At 52.2% G+C, this 19,659-nt stretch overlaps 4 protein-coding genes, 1 non-coding gene and 1 pseudogene across 6 annotated transcripts; 4 read left to right on the forward strand and 2 right to left on the reverse strand.

Moving 5' to 3' along the window:
• Positions 1 to 6: 6 nt before the first annotated feature.
• Positions 7 to 3,292, reverse strand: BO97DRAFT_403745 (uncharacterized protein). The gene is made up of 3 exons (XM_025694802.1): positions 2,715 to 3,292; positions 1,931 to 2,647; positions 7 to 1,874 (listed from the first exon to the last, which is right to left on the reverse strand). Exons 1-3 carry the CDS (start codon positions 2,834 to 2,836, stop codon positions 191 to 193), a joined length of 2,523 nt encoding a protein of 840 aa, XP_025554272.1. The 5' UTR covers positions 2,837 to 3,292; the 3' UTR covers positions 7 to 190.
• A 443-nt stretch (positions 3,293 to 3,735) lies between these two features.
• BO97DRAFT_t67 lies at positions 3,736 to 3,823 on the forward strand (annotated as a pseudogene). Its single transcript has one exon. The product of its transcript is annotated as a tRNA-OTHER (tRNA).
• Positions 3,824 to 4,687: 864 nt separating this feature from the next.
• On the reverse strand, positions 4,688 to 4,768 carry BO97DRAFT_t76. Its single transcript has one exon. It is a non-coding gene; the product is annotated as a tRNA-Ser (tRNA).
• Positions 4,769 to 4,917: 149 nt separating this feature from the next.
• Positions 4,918 to 10,223, forward strand: BO97DRAFT_363806 (E3 ubiquitin-protein ligase SSM4). The gene is made up of 2 exons (XM_025692518.1): positions 4,918 to 8,422; positions 8,473 to 10,223. The coding sequence occupies exons 1-2, from the start codon at positions 5,161 to 5,163 to the stop codon at positions 10,023 to 10,025; spliced, it is 4,815 nt and encodes a 1,604-aa protein (XP_025554273.1). The 5' UTR covers positions 4,918 to 5,160; the 3' UTR covers positions 10,026 to 10,223.
• Positions 10,224 to 10,816: 593 nt separating this feature from the next.
• On the forward strand, positions 10,817 to 14,708 carry BO97DRAFT_421912 (uncharacterized protein; the record flags this gene model as incomplete). The annotated part of the gene is made up of 2 exons (XM_025696738.1): positions 10,817 to 14,177; positions 14,239 to 14,708. The coding sequence occupies 2 exons, from the start codon at positions 10,817 to 10,819 to the stop codon at positions 14,706 to 14,708; spliced, it is 3,831 nt and encodes a 1,276-aa protein (XP_025554274.1).
• Positions 14,709 to 16,248: 1,540 nt separating this feature from the next.
• On the forward strand, positions 16,249 to 17,448 carry BO97DRAFT_432326 (uncharacterized protein; the record flags this gene model as incomplete). The annotated part of the gene is made up of 2 exons (XM_025697529.1): positions 16,249 to 17,159; positions 17,319 to 17,448. The coding sequence occupies 2 exons, from the start codon at positions 16,249 to 16,251 to the stop codon at positions 17,446 to 17,448; spliced, it is 1,041 nt and encodes a 346-aa protein (XP_025554275.1).
• Positions 17,449 to 19,659: the final 2,211 nt, after the last annotated feature.

Here is a 19,659-nt window from a genome sequence, read left to right on the forward strand (position 1 = left end):
CATAACGATAGATAAAGTGGTCGTAACAAACAATCGTAGGAACTATGTGGGGAATATTCAAGCTCACGATCCGACAAGATGTGAAAGTCAGGAATACAGAAACAATGGATATCAATCGCAAAAAGTAGAAAGAAACAGAAAACCAAGTACTGTCAAGCGACAGCGTAGCGGTCGTGCGGGTCATGCTTTTTTATAATTCCTCCTCAATATCATCTTCCATACTCTCAGTCTGCTCATCCAAGTCATCCACACCGGTCTCGACTGCAGCGGGCTCAAAGTCACTTGCACGGGAAGTCAGACTGGCGTACTGGGACTCCGCGCTCTCCAGAGCTTCCTCTACATCTTCGAGGCCCTCGGAGGTTCTTTGCTCCTCAGGCACTAGGTCCGGGACGTCAGATACAGCTGGTGCAGCACTCGATTCGGACACAATTTCCTCGGACTCGGCTGGTGCGGAAGGCGTAGTCTCTGCAGCTGTGGTAGCTGTTGCCATGATCATAGTATCATCGGCGACACTGGTTGATGCTGTTGGTGCCGCTGAGGATGGTGCCAAGGATGATGTTGAAGGTGATGCCGAGGATGGTCGCGGTGTCTTGTAGATAGCTCGGAGTTGGTTCATGATGTCCTGAACGAATTCGGCGTCCTTGTCCACAAGCAGTCCCGAGATCAGCCTTTCAATGGCCTCCTGCTCGTCAGAGCCAAGGCGACCGTCCTTCGCTTTTTGGGCAGAGAGGACTGCTGCAGCCACGCCCCATGCCGCCTGGTCAGAAGCATCGGCACTGCCAGTATCGCCGCTAGCAGCGACTGGGTCGCCCTGGTTATCGGCGGCAAACTCCACAAAAGCATCGGTGTTGCCATTTGCTTGAAACGCGGATTTTTGAATGTCTTCATCTTCAGCACTAATCAAGGGACTAGTGTCATTTTCAAGGCACTCGGCACCAGTCTGAGGCTCATCGATCTCGTCAGCGGTGTCTTCCTCAGGAATAGCGGGCTGTGGAAGCGATGGCGGGTCTTCAGATCTTGTGTCGAAGTTATCGCTCGCCTCTCGTGCTGAAATCTTCCATTTGCCAACTTCCCTCAATCTGGCAAGCTCCTTTGCAGCATTCTCGGCAATATCCATTCCTCGTGACAAGGTATCCTCTGCCACCGAGATGGCTTCTTCGAGTTTCGCATGTTGGGTGCCAAATGCGACAAACTGTTCTTTCCAATCTTCCATTTCAGCTTTGAGTGCATGGTATCTCGCCCAGTCTTTGTAGGTCACACCATCCATCGAAGCCCAGCGGATGCCCACCTCTTGAAATCCGAGGTCACGAACGTTGTCAAGGACCTCGAGTGTAGAATTGACTGCGGCGTGCACGCGCCGCATCAGCTCGGCCTCGAACGAGTTGCGCCACTCCCTGAGAACATGTGCACGGCCTCTGATAGAGATTGCAGCCTCCTTGACATTTCTCAGCAGCTCCTCTTGCGCGGCCTTTTCAGCTTTGGGGAGGTCCTCATAAGGCAGAGATTCGGCCAGGGTATTGATATGGTGCTTGAGTGCAATAATCTCGTTATCCACGACCGCTCCCAGCCCGGTGATCAACTCTTCGCCGTAGGCTAACGTTTCACTAGACATATAATCCTTGACAATCTCTTGCAGATGTTCCTCGAGGCTTTCGAGGCCGTTCTCAGCCGCGACGGCAAACTTTTCTTGCCAAACGTGTAGATCACTTTCGACTCTCTCGCGTCTGTGGGCTGTCTGCTCCTCAACCGAAAGTGTGAGCTGCGGTGAAGGTGCCTCAGTTCTGGATGACGTGGTGACAGTCTCGTATTGGGTAGTGCCTAGGGATGTAGTGCCTAGTGATGACGAGGCATGAACCTGCTGGTCAGGGAGACTCCTGCTGTAATGTTAACATGTGGGGCTAAGACTTACGCCTCAGGAACGGGTACTCACGCATTGGCCTCATCCACGACGTTTCGGGGGCCCTTCCCCTCTCGGTAGCTGGCTAGCCTCTCGCCGATCTTGACGAGCTGTGGTTCGACATTCTCCCAGTAGAGACCAGCGATCTTGGGCCACAGGGTCCCCTTGATAAACTGGATGGCAGTCGACCATGAGCTTCGCACGTTGGGCAGGACCGTGGTGGTCAGAATATCCTGCCCCGATGTATATGTCTTTCCAATGAATGGCCGGTACTTGGCGCCAAAGGGTAGAATATAGTCAACACAGGCAGACCTGACAGCGCCGCTAGCCTTCCTGTAGGATGGCAAAACAGCTTCCTCTACGCGCTGCACGTAGGGATAGATTTCCGACCTGTACAGCGCGTTCGTCTGGTCCTTGACGGCATCCAAGTGGGGGACGACTTGAGCCTCCCATTGCTCTTGGCCATACAATTGCGCTCTGTCCAGTGCGGGCACCCCATACTTCTCATAGCCACGTCGAATGACACGCGAAGTAGGCGTATAGACTTTCTCGTTGACGATGTGCACATACGGACGGGCCTTCTCGACATAGGGCGCACCGTATGCATTATAGTATGGGGTTATATGGGGCTCGACGTGAGATCGAACGATCAGGTAAGGCTTGCAGACTCGTGGCGACGCTCCATCCAGGTCGGAGAGCTGGGGTGGGCAGCGAAGGAATGGCGTTAATAATGCATACCAGATACAGAGTCTGTCAGGAGCAAGGTCAGGATATGCGCAAGAAATCTGCATTCGAGCGACGCAGCAGTGAAACTCACCGGACCACCAGCCCGACCGTCCACCTGAGAGTATCCCTCTTTCGTTGCTTGGGTATGTTGTCGGTCGTCGCCGCAGGACGAGTGGCTCCCTCCACCACAAAGCCATTCTTCGTGGTGGCCATCGTCTCGTCTCCCATTTGCAAGGGATGATTGCGTGAGCAAATTTCTTATCGCTTCGTATTGCGCGTCCAATTTGACCAAGATGGATAACCGACAATCAGGATTGAAAGACTTGAATCATCACGCGAGGGTGGTGGATGTCCTCTTCGAGGTTGATATCCTCTTCTCCCGGTTATATGTACGAAGAACGGCAGAAGTCGCTTTTTATCGGATTGGCAGTTGGATCCTGTAGAAAACCGTACGCGCGATGGAGCCGGGGGTCTTGGCGCAGGGGGGTCTATTCACGTCAGACAGTGGGTAGGTATCACAGAAGAAAGACCTTAATGCGGTATTATTGGAGAAGACCATCCCAAGACGAGGGTAAAAGGTATTTTATGTCTTTGTAGATTTGGAATATAGTACAGTTCACGTTGCAGCACGTAAGGACATAAGCGACCCTTGGCAGCAGCAATTACAGCCGCAAAGGTGTTTTGGTTTCGAAGGTTTCGAGACCCCTCTGAAGGAGTGAAGAGTGAGGTCATGGCTCTCAATGTGGCGCCCGTTTTGCCCTTTCGTACCGGACGTAACGTAAGGATCAGCACTGTCTGGCCCTGATGGCAGCTCTTGGCCTCCATCATCGGTACCGTACCGTATTAGGACATCACCCAGCAGCGTCTAGTACTGGGTTTGTTCTAGACGACATGTCATATATAGCAGTACCTGCTTTGATGCTCTTAGGTCTTTGAGAAATGCTAGCATGGAATAGCTGGTGACAGGTCATTGGTTCGTAGCAAACTAGCCTGCGTTTGTCTAACTCGGTGAATTGTCTGTCGTTGAAACCTCAAGATGTCTATTCGGTGCAGTGTATGCTTTATCAAAAGCAATGGTATATTCCTGTCATTATGACATTATTTCAACTGACGTCAGTGTGGCCGAGTGGTTAAGGCGATTGACTCGAACCTTAGTAGGTTTCTAACCTTCTAAGGAGATATCAATTCCATTCGTGGGCGTAGGTTCGAATCCTACCGCTGACGATTGTCAGATCTTTTTTTCTCTTTTTACTTTTTTCGCCTTGAGTTTCGACTACTCCGAGCCGACGATTCCTTCCCCTCACTTGCAGTAAAGCGATTTCTTTCTGAGACATGATATGAGGTCGGGCTGCAGGCCTATCCTGCCTTTACAATGCGACCATTGTTTGTGCTGCATCGACCTTCAGGTTGCAGCGGATGTACGAAGCGTTATGTTACGGTTGTTGTTTATCCTAAACAATATATCCTACGCGAGCCGACGGCTCGACCGAATGGAGTGTCTTGACAAAAGATATATACCAACGAATCCATGACACACGATGAACGCAGCACATCGGATGCTCCTGCCACCACCTCAAAACATAATCATTTATATACCCATATATATCTTCCCACCCCCGCCCCCAATAGGAAACACATCCAATACATAGACACAAACCACCCCGACTCAAACCGAAACATATACGATGTGACAGCCCATGGCCCACACTATACATTGGGATGCTGCACTGGGGCCTCTGAACTGATGAGCATGGGACTGCGCCCGTCGCATACACTCGCATTAAAACGACAGGAAAGACCAAAGCCGATGCAGCCAGCAGTAGTGTTTACCTCCCCGTCGCTTGATGCAAATATAGTAATCGGTCGGATTCGCTTCGGTTTTAATTGGACAAGCCCATTTGTCTTTTCGGATGGGGCCGCAACATGAGAGAACTTCTATGCAACAAAAAGAACGAATTAACCATCAACTCGAACGCAAAGTAGCTGAAGATGACCACAGAAGACCGTCTGTCACGCAACCAGTCAAGAAAGATTGAGCAGGAAGATGCTGCAAAAAAAGGATTTCGTCAGCGACAGGATTCGAACCTGTGCACACGAATGTATCAGATTTCGAGTCTGACGCCTTAACCACTCGGCCACACTGACTTGTTGATGACTTAATAGATACGTTTGTAACCTATAGCCCGCGTTTGAGTACCCGTCGTGGCGCTGTGGCTGAGTAAGTCCCATGGCGGGAACTTGCCTGTCCGAACTTAGACTTATTTACCGCTGCATCACATCATCCTAACATCTATTCACGCACGCCTTGCCTCAACACAAAACGCGAAAGCTGGACTGCGGCGTACCTTCGCACCCATCGGTCTATCCCCAGGAAGCCTACATTGCCCCACCATACAAGATCAGTCTCACCGACCCGTCCTCTCCTGCGAGCGCATACTCCGAACACACCTAGGCGGTCTCAGATGCCCCATGAACATGATACCTGAGTGATATCACTGAAGGACGATAGGGTCGTCGCATTGAATTTGGTCTGAAAGATGGAGTCTCCAAACGATTACTCGCATGCATATGCTGGCTCAGCATCCTTCCCCGATCTCATGAACGACCCAGCCTACGACACAAACCACAAAGGAAAAGAGAGGGAATTCGACGAACCAGACACATGTCGGATCTGTCGGGGAGAGGGAACGCCGGAAGAACCGCTCTTCTATCCCTGCAAATGTAGCGGGAGCATCAAGTTCGTCCACCAAGCGTGCTTGGTAGAATGGTTGTCTCATTCTCAGAAAAAGCACTGCGAACTTTGCAAGACACCGTTCCGCTTCACCAAACTATACGATCCCAATATGCCACAGAACCTTCCCGCTCCCTTATTCTTTCGACAACTTATCATACACACCTTTCGTACTGTCGTCACATGGCTACGGTTTATTCTCGTTGCATTTGTCTGGCTGGGTTGGTTGCCGTGGTCCATGAGAGCTATCTGGAGGGCCCTCTTCTGGCTCGCTGATGGTCGTTGGTCTGGCGCGGACAATATTCGACAGCCGGGGCTAGAGTTTGTCGTAGCCAATGGTACCACCAACACCATCATTCAAGCCGCTACGGGAAGTTCTGGGTCGACGGCTAGACAACCCAGCACTACCGACGTATCGTCACCGCAGTCTCCAGTATCTTCTATGTTTGGTTTTGCCTCTGGTGAACCGTTGCTCTTTACACTCATCAAGAAAACCTTGACAGCTCTATTTTCTCCTGCAATGTCGGTCACTGGATCCATGGGGGCCAAAAGTTCTAACATGACTACCGCATCGTACAATCCTAGACGTCCTTCATGGCTATCCGACGTCAAATTCTTGAATAATCTGACTCCGTCGCCTACCATCAACAACATCATCATCGATACATTAGAAGGCCAGCTGATCACTCTTCTTGTCGTCATTTCATTCATCCTAATCTTCCTCATTCGAGAGTGGGTCGTACAGCAGCAGCCCATGGCCAATATTGGCGAGGGAGAGCGCGAAGCAGCTGTTCAACTCATAGCAAATAATCGTCAGGACCAGCCGGAAGATGATGCAGAGCCTGCAGAAGAGGCTCCTCCGCAACCAGAGGATCCTATGCCGGACCCGGAAACTCACGAAACCGTGGAGGATGACTTCTTCCGTGCTCTTAACATGCCCGAGAATCCCGCAGCCGACTTGGATTATTTCCCCAGGGCATCACCGTTCCATCCCGTTACCCGTGATATTCTTGGTGGCTCGGCAACCCAGAGCCCTGGCCCTCCGCCATCAACTCAAAACAACGATGAGAGCGACGGCGAAGCGGTGTTGGACTTTTCATCCGAGCAGCCGTTCGCGCAAGCCTGGCCTGGTGTTGAGACTTTCAGAGATCTGTGGGACCGGGGCCACGGTGATCCCGAACAGGTCCTGAGGATTGTAAGGGACGAAGGTCGCCAAGATGAATTAGGTTGGATTGTTAATGCAATGACCAAGCTCCAGCGCAATAAAGACCGTCAAGAGCCGTGGAGACGCGATCAGCCGCCTGCAGTTCCCTCCAGCACGCCTTCCGGTACCGGTATAACCCAACCCGAGGGTGCTTTGGGTCTGGAGCAATCCGAAGCCGAGCGCGCCTTCTCATCAGCGGGCTCCCGGCCTTGGAGCTTTGCAGATGTGGTCGAAGGCAATATGGACATGGACAGATCGGAGAGACATCCGGACTTTCATGAAATCCGAGGCATTGCCCATCACACCACCGAGCGTGAACCGCTCCAGGAGACTTCCCTCTCAAACAACAACGAGCCTCGGATGGGCGATGATACCAGTACCTCTGTTCTCAACCAAGCCAGCCCTTCGAACCCCCAGGATCAATCAGAAAGCCGCCAATCCACTGCTCGGCCTGCGGCCGGCCCCTCCAAAAGCTTTCTTGCTCGGTTATTTGATTGGTTCTGGGCAGATCTAGAGACTGATGACCAGGATCAGGACCAGCCCCAGGATGATGACGAACAAGTAGCCGTTGACCCTGCACTGGAGGCACCATTTGTGCCGGTTCAGAATAACAGACGTTTTGCCGATGGCGATGCACAAGATAATCAGGGACTTATGCAGGACCCGGGTGTTGATGGCAACGACCTCGATGCAGTCGAAGACGGCGACGATCTGGAGGGAATCCTCGAGCTCATTGGTATGCAGGGTCCCATCTTCGGTCTTCTTCAGAACGGGGTATTTAGCGCCCTCTTGATCTCTTTCACGGTTGCTATCGGTATCTGGCTCCCCTATCTTTGGGGCAAGATCGCGCTTGTCCTCCTGGCGAACCCGGTGCATCTGATTGTTGGGGTCCCCATGACTGCTATATCTGTCTTCGCCGACGTCGCACTGGATACACTCATTGGTAGCTTGGGATATGTGATGTATTGGGGCAGCCTGGTCTTCAAGACATTGCTTGGCCCCTTCATCGCATTTGCTCCCGTGGCCGACTGGATTCCTGAAACCAAGACTGTGACCAGCGCTTCGCTGTCGCTCATTGATGCCAGCAGTCACCGCCTTCGGAACGCCCTCCAATCCTTTTTCGTGTTTCACGAATCCGACGTCCCTATGTTCTCTGTACTCTCGCACCACGCTCTCAAAATCCACCAGGCGCGCATCTCTTACTTGCTGCAAACGGTCTTCTCCATTGGTCAATTTGTTCTGCACGACTTCCCTCTTCGACTCCTGAGCGATGGTTTCCCTGGAGCTTTATCGCTTGGTCGCGAGACTCTCGACTTTACTAGTCTGGTAAATCAAGCGCGCGATCAGCTCTACCACTTTGGGAGCCACATTCTGTACACTTCAAATGGGACAAATGTCTTTATGGCTGGCCTACACGGAACTTCGCCGAGTGGACTCAATATCCCCCAAGAACTAGCCGTCTGGGACACAAAGGACCGCATTATTGCCATTTTGTTGGGCTACGTACTGGCATCGGTCGTTGGATTACTCTATCTTCGTGTCACGAACCTTCTTTCTGGCGCGGAGCGCCGCCAAAGGGTCGAGGGTCTTATTGCAGATATAATACATCAGGGAGGAGGAGTCATGAAAGTGATCCTCATCATCGGGATCGAGATGATAGTATTCCCGTTGTACTGCGGTTCATTACTCGATCTTGCGCTGCTGCCTCTGTTTGAGGATGCTACCATAGCGTCACGCCTTGAATTCACGGCTTTCTCGCCCCTGACGTCGCTTTTTGTGCATTGGTTCATTGGCACTTGCTACATGTTCCACTTTGCCCTTTTTGTTTCGATGTGCAGGAAGATCATGAGGAGCGGTGTTCTTTGTAAGTTCCCTCTCTTGTCTTTTTCTGGCTCGTGCTAACAAACTCGCAAGACTTCATTCGTGACCCTGATGACCCGACATTCCACCCTGTCCGCGATGTGCTAGAAAGGAATATCACCACCCAGTTGCGCAAAATCGCATTCAGTGCCCTGGTCTATGGTGCCCTAGTCGTTCTCTGTCTTGGAGGTGTCGTCTGGGGTTTGTACTATGGCCTTGACGGCGTTTTCCCGATTCACTGGTCTGCTACGGTCCCTGTATTGGAATTCCCCGTCGATCTATTATTCTACAACTTCGTGATGCCATTTGCAATCCGATCTCTCAAGCCATCCGATGGTTTGCATGGCCTTTACGATTGGTGGTTCCATAGGTGTGCTCGTCTCCTGCGATTGACCAACTTCTTTTTTGGAGATAGACAGCTGGATGAAGAAGGTCGGCATGTCGGAAAAAGCTGGTGGGGTCTGTTCTCAGCACCCGAAGCAAGCACAGAAGACTCCACAGCCCGCGCAGACGCCGATGAAATGAACCATGGCGCATCTTTTATCCGTGATGGTAGATACGTCCGAGCTCCTGCTTCGGATCAGGTCAGAATCCCCAAGGGCAACAAGGTGTTTCTGGAGGTGACTGAGGACAACGAAAGAGTCGATGGGCAACCGGACACGGATCAGGGACTGCATGGCCGGACTAATGACATGTTCACGAAAGTCTACGTGCCGCCCCATTTCAGGACTCGGATTGCAGCCTTTATCCTACTCATCTGGGTGTTTGCTGCTGCTACCGGTGTAGGCATCACTGTTCTTCCCTTGATCATTGGCCGGAAGATCATGAATGCTAGCTTTCCCCACCGACCCTTGAATGATATCTATGCTTTCTCAACGGGCTTGAGCATTGTCGGCATTGCTGCCTACATCGGCGTTTACAGTCGGAGCTTATTTGTTATGGCCAAAGAGCGGTTGAGGCTCTATCTGCAGTCCCCCCAACAAGTCGTCGTTGGGGTCAAGAATGCTCTATTTGGTGCCATCCGACTGATCTATGTTTTCACCGCGTTTTCAGTCATGCTACCATCCGCGTTCGCTCTGGTCATGGAATTATATCTCTTGGTGCCCGTGCACACTTATCTCGGAGGCCCACAGGCGCATGTGATCCACTTCATCCAGGACTGGACGCTTGGGGTACTCTACGTCCAGATGGCTGTCAAGTTTGTGCTGTGGAACTCCAGATCCCGTCAGGCGGCCGCCCTCAATGCCATCTTCCGGGATGGGTGGCTGAAGCCTAACGCCAAAATTGCCACCCGAGGTGTCCTGCTCCCCGTCACTCTTCTCACCTTTATTGCGGTGTTGCTTCCACTCTCCCTCGGATTTGCGATCAACATGACGGCTTTCTACAGGACTCCGGAGGTGCAGTTCAAGGTGTATCGCTATGCGTATCCGGTGACTTTGCTGTTCAGTCTGATTGCGTGGCTCGTCTATCTGGTACGTCGGCAGGTGGAGATCTGGAGGGTGAATATTCGCGACGATGTTTACCTCATTGGCGAGCGGTTGCATAACTTCCGTGAGAAGCGGGCACGAGACGTAGGGGGTGTTTCGCGTAGAGTTATTACTGGGTGATGTTGACCAGGCATCTATCTCCAAAGGATTCTAGGCTCCCATCCTTCTGTTGTGTTGCCTTTTCTTTTTTTCTTTTTTTTTTACTTCTTCTCCATACTTATTATACCTTGTTCTCTGTACATCAATTAGGGGTTACCAAATAGACTATTTGCGGGAGACCGACTTATACCTACTGAATGGCTAGACGGGTATTGAAAGCGACGATGTTGTCCCTGTAGTGAGTGTAACTATAGTTAACTACTCTTTGCAAAAGGCTGCGTCAGCCGGCTAAAGTGCTCTAACTTCATGGTGCACGTGCCCTCGGTGGAGAAATGCGCCAATGGCAGGAATGGCGGCTGCCTGCCGGCGGAAAGTGGGAAAGATGGGTCTAGTCCCAGAGCAGTTAGCGGCGGAGAAGCAATTGACGAACTGTAAAGTGTGGCTTGGCACAGGTGAGGCTTTGCAAGCACTCGCCACTCCCTATTGGTTAGGCAACAGGATTCCCACTCGGCGCCTTCAGTTAGTCGTTCTTATTCTTATTTCCTCTCTTAGTTCATTTCACTCATTTCATTCTTTCTCCCTTTCCCCCCAGAACACTTTGCGCGGTCCAAGTTCACAGCATCATCCCTTTTCCTTGCACTTACCTGTGAACTACGCGCATCATTTCGACGGACCCTGTCCCCTCATGTTGCTCTAGATCCCCCTCAGATCATGTGTCATCATTAGCGTTCCCCCACCCAGCTCTGCAATGCTATGAGGCTATAGTTCCCGCCCACTTTCTTTCAACCTAATTCCGGACTCTGCGCGCCAAGATGTCCGTTCTTCGCCATCATGGAGGGGCCTACCTCCAGCGCCGTCTCACCAAGATGTACACAGATACCAAAACCTCCTGTGAGAGCGTGACGACGGCTTCCAATGCAGTTGACGACCCTGAATTGATCACCCTGCATCGGGATTTTAAGACTCAAAGGGACAGGCTGCTGGCTTGGGGTTTGGATTGGAGCGATGCCAGTGCGGCCCAGCCCAACGACATTGACGAGTCATTGACTCAAGCTGGCTATAGTGATGTGGTAGCCAGCGTCATGTCATCGATCCAGGAGCTTCTCAACGAGGCCGAACGTCTCCAGCATGGCAGCGCCGCCTCCGATTTGCCCCCCAAGGCTGGTAGTAAGGCGGATGCGACGAAAAGCAGTCTTAGCCACCTGCCAGTCAAGTCCCATTGGACGAGCGAGGAGATCAGTCGCTCCAAGACCCTTCTTGCCGACCTGACGGGCTGTATCGACACGCTCTACGATCTTTCGCGTTCACGACGAGACATGAACGCCAATATGGCAGCCGGTGGCCAGGCTGCCGCTAAAGGCCGATCCCGGCCCGCCGCGCCTACCGACTACTCGCTTCTCGACACTAAAGCCTATCACGGACCGTCCTTCGACAGTAAGCAGTCTTTTGACTATTCGCCTTCGTCTGTGTTGCAAGCAAAGTTCGATAAACCGCTTTTGGAGAAAAGTCTGTCATCATTGAATAACTATGTCATCGATCGTACTAAGTTGCAGTTGGCCGGTGTCTCTCATGACAACAATCCTCCGCCGTATGAGCAGGTGGCCGCCTCTACTAATTCTCGTGCCGTCGGGCGTATGCCTACATCAGCTTCGCCATTCTTGCAAGGTACGAAGGACTCATCGGTCACTATTCTGGTCGAGTACACGCCTATGATGCTTGAAGCATCCGGGCCTGGTAGTTCGCCGGAAAAGAAACGGTTGGATCACGTACATCAGACTCTCGAGCAGCTCGTTCAGAATGCGCGGGTCTCTCACCTCGGCTTGATGAAATTCTTAGGTTATTACGTCGACATGCCCAATTCTCGCTATGCGTTCATCTACCAGATGCCAGTCGACTACTTCCCCTTCCTACGAAACCCCACCGACCTCCTCAATGGGCTGAAACCGAGGACTTTGGTTTCGATGTTCCAAGCCGGCGATGATTATCAGGTGCCCAATTTGGAAACTCGTTTCCGTTTGGCTTACGATCTTTTGATGGCTGTTTTGCAGCTACGGAGTCAGAATCTCGTCCACGGAAACATCAACAGCAGCAATGTCCTCATCTTTCCCGGCTTGACCACCTCGAACAGCAACGAGGTGGGACTAACCGAAAATCTTCGTCGTCCCTACTTGACCTCATTCTCCCACTTTTCCGGAAGTGGCCCGTCCTCCGAGCCGTTGTCCTCTAGTATGTATCGTCATCCGGATGACAAGAGGTCGACTGATGACGACGCTGCTTGGGCATACGATCTCTACTCCCTGGGATTGGTGTTGCTGGAAATTGGGCTTTGGAACCCAATCAGTCGCATCTGGAAGATGAAGTACAACAATTCTATCTTCAAACAGCGGATAGAAAATGTTTACTTGCAAAAGCTTGGACCCAAGTGCGGCAGTGCATATCTCCATGTGGTCCAGCTTTGCCTTGATGCACCGAACTTCCATCTCTCTACTCAGCCGTTCGATGACTTGGAGCTCCGAGTGCCCCAGACCTTCCATTACCCAGTCCTTGATCTATCGGCCCCCGACAGCATCTTCTCCTTCTCGATGAACTTCCTCTATACGATGTGCAAGATCATGTGGTCCTGCTGCAGGGTTGATATGTTCTCAGCGCCTGACGCTGAAGAGCTGGACGATTATCTTCCGCTCGCCCTGGTACCTGGTCTAGGACCGGCTGCTGCGGAAGAGCCCGTGTGCGAGTATAACCCAACTCCTGACAATTTGGCAGCGTACAAGGCCTCATTTGCGCCGTTACCTACTTCACAATTCCGACCGATGCGGGATCAATCAGCTATGGATGATCGGAGAGTGCGGAAACGAACTTTCAAGAAACTGTCCAGTGTTGAGATCCCCCAGGACCATCTGAACAATTGGAACTTCCATATGCTGCCACGACTGCGGAAGCTTTTGCAAAAGATCCTGAAAGAATCTACAGAGTCCTGCAGTGTCACGCTCATGATGACTGGCGAGTCGGCAGAAAACGCCCGGACGACAATCTGTGTCACTTGTGCCAGCACGAAGAAAGTCCGGGCGGCCCTCAAGAAGTACTTTGTTCTCGACAGCGATGATTGGGACCTGATTGTGCTACGGGGTGATGTCCAGCGGTCCAAAGTACCTCGCAAGAAGCGTCGCAAGCCGGCAAGGACCGATCTTGACCCTCCTGAATCGCCTGCGTACGCTCAGCAAGACCCAAATCCTTGCTACCAGGAGCGGCCCTTGTGCGGAGCATCAATAGGCGCTTTCATGAACGAAGAGCATCTGCCGCCTGTCACCTACGGAGGAGCAATCATGGTAGATGGCATGCCATATGGCATGACTGTGCATCATATGCTCGAGTCCCCCAGCGACCAAGAGGATGAAGACGAACAAGAGGATAGCGGCCCTCTTCGGTCCGCGGGAAACTGGCCCCGTGAGGGGACAGCGCAGCAGGGTGCGCAATTCATGTATTCTTGGCGCGAGGAGAATACATCGGAGGTTGCGTCGGACCTCGAACTGGAGGTCTCAGAGGATGAGGACGACGATGATCAATCAGTTTCACACAGTTTAGATGGAACCTACGACGACTTCGATCTTTCTGAAGGCTATTCCTCTGACGAGGATGATCCGAACGCCGAGGACGCGTATGACGATGACGATGCCGCGTCGGTCGGAGACACGTCAGGTGTTGAACCCGGAGACGAGCCATTACTCTTTGTTACGCAGCCAGCGATCGATGATGTCGACGAAAATTTCTTCCCGTCCCTGGAAGATCGAGACGACGAACACTTAGCCTCACATTCCTTTGGGTTCGTTCATGCCTCTTCAGGCGTCCGACGCTGGACGCGCAAAGGGCTTAGACACGAGATCGACTGGGCTTTGATCAAGATCAACGACGATCGTATAGATGTTCGCAACGTTGTGTTTGATCGGACATCGCGGCAAAACCCATACCAGCCGAGGCATGGCGCTCCTGGTCAGCCTGAAACCATCCACCTCAACAATATTGCCAGACTTGAAGATCTTGGTGGTCTCAAGGTACACTGCTGCGGCCGAACCAGCGGCCTGCAAACGGGCCAGATCTCCAGAGCGATGACGCTCGTCAAATTGCACGGGCGCCAGACCTTCTCAATCAGCTTCTGCGTGGATGGGAATTTCGGAGGTAAGTGAGTCTGTCAGTGCAACGTCTCGCCCCGTACAATCACTAATCTTCGCTCATCTAGTCCCCGGCGACTCAGGCGCGTGGGTCTTCGAAAAAAACACCGGTCGCGTATGCGGTCACGTCCTCGCCTGGTCCGAAAAGAGCCACACTGCCTACATCGCGCCAATGGAGATTCTGCTGGAGGATATCGCTCGGACTCTCAACGCGAATCACATCTCTCTCCCGGGCAACAACCGCGACGGAGCTCTGTGTTACGCTCTGCCTCAGCCAACTCCTGACCTTGACCATTATCAACATCATCATCAGCTCGCTCACAATGCGCGATACAACGCTCCGCTCCCTCTCCCCGACCAGCTCCCCGTTGACATCGGACACCTGCATATCGACCATCAAGGTCACCCGCCTGGAAGAGGTCCTGTCAACACTAGCCGCGGTCTCCGTGAAGCAGCGGCAGCAGCTTCACGCCCTTACGGAGGGATGTCTCCTCCAATTCTATCTCCGCCCAGGAGTTTGGAGAGACAACTCGCCTAACCTTCTCTTCCTACAACCCTCCTCCACCTTCTCCCTCGCTATAAACCTCTTCCACCTCAAGCATGAACTGTCCGACCCACGGACGCAGCTTATCCCCACGACACCTTAACCTACCCTCACCAATACACGTACCCAATAGGACCCCATGACCTCACCTCTGATGTTTTTCCCATTGATGACCCGAAACGAGTGGATTCAAAGAACATAATACCCCTTCTGTACTTGCTATACCGTGTTTTGTTTTGTGTAACCATGTATTTGTCTGTCTACGCTCTTTCAACTCCCCTATACTTTGTCTTACTCACCCTAGGAGAACCCAACACAGTGCGGTGAATAAACTTGGCATGCTTACCGTGCCGCAGGTGGAGAGACGCTTAATACCATTCATCCATCTACCAATCATACACCCATCCATTTACTATCTCCTTACTCGCAACAATTACCTGCTGCTTTTCTGTTGAAAATGCCCCCGGCCGTAGTAGCTTACCGTGAAAATACACGGCCAAATATAAGATAGGAATAAACCTAGAAGAATAAATTCATAAGAAGAACAACCCGGGAAGGCGATTGAGACCCAGCCCTGGGTTTCAACTACCGGTAATCTCGTTGACCACTTCGGCTACATCGGTAAGACCATGGGTAAGTGACTCCAGAACACGCAGAAGCTTCTCCATCAGCTCAAGCCGATTAGCCCGGCTGTGATCTTTGATTCTCTTGTTGTCTGTTCACCTTATAGGATAAGTCTTTGAATTGGGTTGCAGTACAGAGACTCGCTGGGCTATTGCATCACTTACACAGAGATAGGGGAATAAGGGAAACTGGGGATTTTCTTTATTTCTGTTGGTTCTTTATCACCGTCCAGAGTCTGATTTGTCACTGCAGGTGTTGACGCAAGGGAGGGATCTAGCTGGGGAGCATGATTCCTCCTTTGCTGTTATCGCGATATCTCCCTTTGGTGTGGGGGAAATAGTTGAAGAGAGGTTGGAAAGGCCAATAATTACAGGCTCCTTTTATTGATCGCTATCGCATCCACCTCATCCGACATTAATCAAGACGAACATCAAACCAGGCCAGGCACCTTCTAGTAGGACAATATGATACTGGTTTTTTTCTTTTTTCTTTTTTCTTTTTTTTTTTTCAAAAGGGTCCTGAACTCAGACAGAAAGCAACAGAAAGATTCCGCTAACGTCCCCGGTCGTGTAAATATATAAGCCCTGCTAAAGGACTCTCCCAGAACAAACACCCGATGGTATAATTCGATTCCCAAGGGACACCGAAAGCAAACGCTGAAAATTAAATGGAGATAGACGGTTCAGACACAACCGACCCAACGCTCATCATGGCCGACAACAACAATCTTCCTTGCCCGGACGAACAACCCACGATCCACACCGTCGACAACAGCGGCACGCCCGGCACGGGGCGGCGGGTGCCGGGCTTCAGCGGCATCCCGCTAGACTACGAGCTTCCAGTGACGGCACGGTTCGCGCACGGCTACGAATGGCGGCAGGCACCGGCGATCACGGCGCGCGAGCAAACGATGCTGGCGATGATGAACCGGCTCACGGACCAGGAGAATTGGCACGCGGAGGTCTTCGACGAAGCGGCGGTGGCGCGGTGGCGCGCGGAAGGGGGTCCCGCCGCCATCACGACAAATCCCCCGCTGAGCGACCGGGCGAGGGCGTGGTGCGTGCAGGAGCTGCGCGACAAGGCGTTTGCGTTCCGGCGCACGGGGCATGTGCGCGTGCTGGACGCCGGGTCCGCGGTCTGCAAGGCCGATGGGCCCTTGCTCGCGGGGCTGGCGGAGGAGGTGCGCGGTGCCGTCGCTCCCATGCTCGTGGAGTGGATGCACCGCGGACAGCTCGACTGGCGGTCGCCGCACATCCTGAGTCTTGTCGATCCGGCGCTGTTCCCGTTGGTGTATGGGCGGAGTCTGGTGTTCGCTGATGAGGAACGCGGGGGTCGAGTCTCTGTGGAGGGTGTGAGGAGCGGGGCGTATAAGTATGCAGGTACGACTATCGCGCCGGTACAGGTTGAGAAGCGAACTGATGCGGACGAGTTGCAGAGAGAGATCGACTTCCATCTGGGCCTCGGTTATTCGACGAGAAGTATGAGGCCTCAATACCACAGAAATGCGCCCTTTTATCGCTGGAGCCCGTACTATCAGGCGCTGCCGTGTGAGGTGGCGTTTGTCGATGGGGATGGGGATGGGGATGATGATAATGTTGACGCGAAGGTGCGCATCACTTCCCCTATCAACAACCTCCACCCCGCGCACCGAGAGCTCTACCGCGCGATTGAGACGCTGGTGGGCCGGGCGATTCCCCTGTGGAACGATTGTCTGGTACTGGGCCAGCACGGCTGGGATGATGAGTGTGTTCAGGACCAGCCCGGGCCGGTGCCGCTGCGGATCATCACGTATGGGGTGGAATGGAAGAACGAGCTCCCCGAGTCGCTCGTTGCATTCCAAGTCGTCCCTAAGGAGGACGCGAAGTGGTACCGTCGAAACGTACACACGAGAGCACCCCCCGGGAACCAGGTGCTTCGAGACGCAGAAGAACCCCCGAAGGGGTGGTTGTTCGCGGACGTGAGGGCGAAGATCGAAAACAGATTGCCGCCCCCATCCTCCGAGCTCTGGCTACAGGCAAAGAGATACCTCGAGCTGCCAGAAAGAGACGAGCATGGATCAGTCACGCCTCATCCAAGTGTTTCTCGAGTGCCTCGCCCAAGCGATTCTTGAGCGAGGCTACTTGGAATAAGTAGATGCGTCGGGAACGCTCACTCTTGACTTTTTGGGCCATGGCCACCGCCTGTTCCAGATCTTCTTCACTTATATTGCCTTGGCGGAATGCGATGCTGACGGCAGAGTTGACTTCTTCGAGCACGCGAAGGAATGATGGTTTCTCGTTCTCGGAAAGGCTGGGAAGCAACTTAAGCAGATCGTACTGAGCCCTCTTTACTCTTATGGCGTTCGCAAATCTGGCCGCAGCCTCCATGACTGGGCTTGTAGTGCGATCGGCGGCAGTTGGAGAGTAGAGGTCGGCCCACTCGGGCATGAGGTGTTTAGCGAAGTCTGCGAAATTGCACATGTGGCCATTGCGAGTGGCACAGCCCGTGGCGATTGTCCTCTTGACCCCGGCGTTCCATTCCAGTGTGTATACATAGTAAAAGTATAGTATCTCATAGGGAACGGTTTCGTTATCGGCCAAAATCAGAGATGGGAAACAAGAGCGAGGAGTGACAGTCTGGAGAATGGAAGAGGCGATGATTCGAGCTAAAGAAGAGGTCTTGTGGTGCACAGATGATCATGAGATGATTGAGGCACAAGCAAAGAAGAGAGAGAGAGAGAGAGGACAAGGTGTAAGCAGATCCCTATATATATTATTATCGTTGGATAGCAGGGTATCATCTAATTCAGTCACGTAGCTGTTAACTAAATTCTGGCTAACCAGGGCTTGATAATGACCTACTTCACTAGCCGGGTGCTACCAAATCAGAGTGCTTAAACGCCACTTCGTCTCAAAGTCCCACAGGAGTCAATCAGCAATAGCCCTAATGCTACACTAGCAGGTAACAAGTTGAGGTCCGCACTCGGGTTCGTAGAACGCACGGCAAAGAGAACGGGACTCACCCCCTGTAGAAACAGAGTGGGCGGCGCATGGTCAAGATAGCGGTGCCAGGGGGTTTAGACGAATGATCGTAATAGCTTTAGCAGACATCAGAAGGATAATTTGGCTCTTTGGCAAGGGATGTTGCAAAATCAGAGGCCTTCCACAGCAGCCATGCGAGGAGGGTTTAGCACAGATTAAAGACGGTTTCTGCATCATGATCTGATTGGAGGTTCGATACTTACTCTGCAAACGCAACTACAGTCACCCTGGAGGTTCGATGCTTACTATACAAATACAACTAATTCACCGTTTCTCCAGATGGCGTTTGACCTGACAGGTGGCGCTAGAATTATCCATTTTAGAGAACTACAAAGAAGTCAGAGCTGACTGTTTGTTGTGGCTTGCGCTAGTGGCAGACAAGTGAACACCAACCAAGATGCTGCCTTGTACTCATGCAAGGCTGATCATTGATCGCAGCTGAGAGGATTGATTGCTTCGGTTTATTTAGTCTGAGCCGGCTATCTTGGTTTTGTGTTTGAGCCGTTGCCCTCTTCAACTCACCAAGTATAGAAAAGACCATGCAAGATAGTATAGAACAGATGCTATCGGAATATGATTACATTTTGTAAGACGGACAAAGGACTAACTAGTTCTACTACGCATCTTTTGTCCTTTCCTTCTAGTATCAATTTATTCGACGACGTTCTGCTCTGTAAGTTGTGGCCGTAAGGTACTCTGATGTCTGAATAGCCTGATTGTCCTAATTGATGACTTGTATTTGCTGACTGTCCCTCAGAGGTTCACGCAAGATGCCGACAGAGCCACCTTAAAAGGGCTGAAGACACTTGGTGGACACTGACAAATGTATGCTGTTAGGTTTTCGAAGATCGTCTAAGCAATGTCAGTGATTTCCCTGCAGTTGGTGAAAGTCACGTGCAGTCCCTGCTGAGGTCACGTGGTCAGACCAGCCTCCCCGCCTTTCTCTTCCCCTTCTCCCCTTCTCACCTTCTCTCTCCGTCTCGCTGGCTATATCTCCTTCGCCTTCTCCCTACAACCGCCCCTCTCACTCTGTTAAGAGCAAAGCAAGTACTCGCTACTTACTGACCTCGCCGCCTGTCCTGCCATTCCTGTGTTGTCATAGGACTCTCTGGTCTCACTTGATGATTTCAGATTGGGCGTGAACTCGTGACCGGGCCGTAGGAGCCTCTACTCCTTTGCTCTTGTTATTATTATTCTCACCCCCTCAAGAATAAAGCAAGTACTTGCTACTGACTGACCTCGCCACCGGTCCTGCCATTCCTGTGTTTTCATAGGACTCTCTGATTTCACTGGATGACTTC

Source organism: Aspergillus homomorphus (genome assembly GCF_003184865.1).
Source record: "Aspergillus homomorphus CBS 101889 unplaced genomic scaffold BO97scaffold_6, whole genome shotgun sequence".
Lineage (NCBI taxonomy): Eukaryota > Fungi > Ascomycota > Eurotiomycetes > Eurotiales > Aspergillaceae > Aspergillus > Aspergillus homomorphus.